General features: G+C 44.9%; 1 protein-coding gene across 1 annotated transcript; it reads right to left on the bottom strand.

Moving 5' to 3' along the window:
* Positions 287-1174, bottom strand: LOC107615337. Its single transcript, XM_016317413.1, has one exon. The coding sequence runs from the start codon at positions 1172-1174 to the stop codon at positions 287-289; it is 888 nt and encodes a 295-aa protein (XP_016172899.1).

Here is a 4031-nt window from a genome sequence, read left to right on the forward strand (position 1 = left end):
CTTCTTCCAGCACTCTATGTAAGATCTCAACAACGAGTATGAATAAGAACGGAGATAAAGGATCACCTTGTCGCAGGCCCCTTTCCATCTTGAACGGCTTAGAAGGCAAGCCGTTTATCAATACTTTCATAGAGCACGAAGTCAGACACTCTATAACCCAAGCCCTCCATCTCTGTCCGAATCTCATCTTTTGCAGCACAAGGTCTACGAACTTCCACTTTACTCTGTCATATGCTTTTTGGAAATCTAACTTTATTATCGCAGCTTCCATCTTCCTCATTTTGATCTACTGAGCTATTTCGCATGCGATAAGCACCCCATCGTGAATCTTCCGGCCCTTGACAAATGCACTCTGTGTCTCACCTACTAATCCTGGCATAACTGCTCTCATCCTCCTAACTAGCACCTTCGAGATAACGTTGTATACACATCCCACCATGCTGATCGGCCACAGATCTTTGATCTCCTTAGCCCCAGTAAACTTAGGGGCCAGCACCACCCAGGTTACATTAGCGTCTGCCGGCAATCTAGAGGATTGGAAGAATTTCAGCACCATTGTCGTGAATTCAGATCCAATTTTGCCCCAACACCTCTTTATGAAATTCATGTTATAACCATCACTCCTTGGAGCCTTAGATGATTCACAATCCCACACTGCCTCTCTAACCTCCTCTGGACTTGGTAGCCTCTCTAGGGTCATAGCATCCTCCTCATCAATCCTTCCCACCAGCCCATCTCTAAATCCCACCATCGGAGACTTCTCTTGACGATATAACTCCTTGTAGAACTCCCTTATGGCAATCTTAATACTCGCTTGATTCCTTATCATTCTTCCATTAATGACCAGAGCATCAATTCTATTATTCCTCCTTCTCGCAGAAGCTAGATTATGGAAATACCTCGTGTTTTTATCCATGTGCCTTGCATGCCTAGACCTCGACATCTGCTTCCAGTGTAATTCTTTCCTCATATACCACTTCTCACAGCAAGTTACTAAGGCCTTCCTCCTTGCTTCCACTATTCCATCATACGTCCCATTACCAACCATGTCATCAATTTTCTTGATCTCTTCTTCAAACTTCATGATTTTCTTATCCATGTCACCAAAGTTGTCTCTGTGCCATCTTCCCAAAGGACCCGTCAACGCCTTCAATTTATCAGTGAATTGTAGCATTCCCAATCCTCTCTACTCCTCCTTAACCATCCTTAGAAACCCTTCGTGTGAAAACCACATATCAAGGCTGCGGAACGGTCTTGGTCCCTCCCTTATCCTCTTGTATTCTATTATAATTGGGCAATGATCTGACAATCTCCGTGGACCACCTCTTAAGCGAGTTTCTGGAAACACCTCAAGCCATTCCAGGCTTACCAGAGCTCTATCAATACGGCTACAAGACCCTCCTCTAAACCATGTAAACTTTCGGTCAGTAATTGGCAAGTCCACCAAACCCATGTCATATATCCAATCCTTAAACTCTTGCGCTGACAAAGACAAGCTATCAGTGCCTCGCCTTTCTCCCACCTGTGCAATTTCATTAAAATCCCCCAAGAAGCAAAGGGGGCCTTGACATAACCCAGTCACATAACTTAACTCTTCCCACATAACAAGCTTCTCATCTCTAGGATGTGCACCATAAACCAAAATGAAAGCACAGTTAATCGAATTCTCCGACAGAACACCCTCTACGCATAGCCATTTCTCCCCCTTATAGCAGTTTTTAATGTTAAAGAAGCCCTCATCCCACATTAACAACAATCCACCAGCAGAACCATCTGATTCAACGTATTCCCACCCCACACAACCGTTACCCCAAATCTTCAAAACATCAAATCTTGTCACTATCTATTTTTTGGTCTCTACCAGTCCTAACATATTCAATCTAAATTTGTTCTTAAGATCTTTCACCATCCTCAGCTTCCCGTCCCCCCTTAGTCCCCTAACATTCCATGAACTGACAATCATCTTAAATTAATATTACACACCTTATTGTGACCTTTAGGCCTGTTCCGTCTTGCTTTAGCCTTCTGCTTCACCAACCTTTTTTTCTGAGAAATTTCTTCATTATGTTCTTGGAGGATAGCCATTATGTCGTCTTCTTCATTACATAGTATTGCACCTAACTCCTTTGCTAACTCCCAAGTCCTTTGGTTCTCCAGCATTTGCTCATCCAGGCCTTCACACGTGTTTCCTTTGTCCTCATCATCATTGCACTTCCCTTCCTCCTCCATGTGGTCTTCTGTGTCTCCGTAACCCTCTTTCTCATTCTGACCCATCAGGTTAACGTCATCAACCGACTGCGGTCCTAGGCCTTTGCTAGCTTTATCAGCATTATCAATTAACTTCTCAGATGGAGACCTTTCCTTTGCACCATCCTCTGATGGAAATCCTCTAGGTGACTTCTCAAACCCAGTAGCCTTGTTGTTATTGTTGGCCTCACGGACCTCTTGGGCTTTATGCTTCGCACCAGCCATTACGAGAATTTCCAATCCTTCAGAGGTACCATTACCTTCCCTTTCATCCTTTCCAAGATCTCCAGACTCTCTTCTTGATACCCGAGCAGGCGTCATATCCAATCGACTACCCCCTGCCGCCACCACTTTAGGTTCTCTATCCGTGCTCAGCATTCCACCACCGCAGTTCAGATTCTACGCATCACCACTGGGCAGCCTAGTGACGTCAACAGCCTCGGTCAGCATCCCCTGTGAGTTGTCGCAATCTCCTCTTCCATCGCGAGATCTAACTTCATGATTGGAGCAATCGCCTCTTTCACCGCGAGGTGTAGTTTCATGGTTGGAGCAGACGCCTTGCACCGTATTGATCCCATCTTCTCCGATTAGTCGTTGCTGCATCACGTCGTCGCTGTTGAGAAGGGTGACACTCACGTCATGTTCGTGACCAACCCCGCCGTCCATTTGAGATCTCCTGAGCAGCGCTGGATCAATGCTTGGACCGGGGCATTCCATCGGATCCCTTCTAGCCCGCCCCACATGGCCCAGCTCCGAGAACCCACCCGTTACTCCTTCCTTACCATGTGGCTGTGGCATTGGGTTCGCTTGGCCCAAGACCCTCTTATTAAAATAATGATTGTTGTTGGCCCAATTATTAGCTTCCATCCTATAGTTATTTTTTAGCCCATTTGCACTCCAATTTAGTTTACCGTTATAATTCCAGGGTATGGTAAGCTCCGAATCAGCCTCATAACTCTCTTCATATCTCGCAAATTCAGCCAGTCAATCAACTTCATCATTAAAAGGTCGATGCGTTACCAATTTTGTACGATTGGGCTTTAAATTATCATAACTCCATTCGTTCAAAATTGTTTCAGAATTTACCAATCTGTCCTCATTTTCTACCCCCATCCTTCGCGTCTCCGTGAGCACTACCGCTGCAGGATCATCGGAATCTAACAGCTCTGTTAATCTTGATCGCTTTACAACTACACCATCAGAGGCTTTAGTTATGTTGTTATTCTGATGGCCGCGGCAATCATCTTCACACGACTTGTTCTTCGAATTACATTGCAAACTATATACTTCCTGTCCTACCTCCTTTACCAGAACGTCAAACCCACTGGTACCTACTGTAATGTGGACCCATTCATTGATCATATCTGTAATGCAAGTATCAATCAGTACACATCCAACACTAAAGGAAGAGCACGATTCCGTCGCTTTGTCACACTGAACCACCTCCCTCTATTGACCTCCTAACATCTTGAACGTGTCCACGGACCAAACATGCAACGGGACTCCGAAACATTCTAGCCAAACTCTTCGGGACTCACTTTTCTCTGATTCATCCCACCTCCGTACACTATGAAATATCCTCAATAGGCTATTCATTTTGAAAGTGTACGTCTCTTCAGCATTCAAAAAACTGTCAAACGTCAATATAGCTTGATATGCTCCCATTTTGCGTACTTGGACAACTTGCGGAAAGTTCTTCTCCACCGTATCCTTCAAGGACTCGAAGTCAATAGCCGTCATTGTTCTGCCTATCAGGCTTTTCTGCAGCCAGTCCAAGTTTTCTT

This window comes from Arachis ipaensis, chromosome B09 (assembly GCF_000816755.2).
Source record: "Arachis ipaensis cultivar K30076 chromosome B09, Araip1.1, whole genome shotgun sequence".
Lineage (NCBI taxonomy): Eukaryota > Viridiplantae > Streptophyta > Magnoliopsida > Fabales > Fabaceae > Arachis > Arachis ipaensis.

Excerpts from the sequence above, each read along its gene's own strand:
- LOC107615337 (XM_016317413.1), bottom strand. The coding sequence starts at position 1,174 with ATGCTACAATTCACTGATAAATTGAAGGCGTTGACGGGTCCTTTGGGA.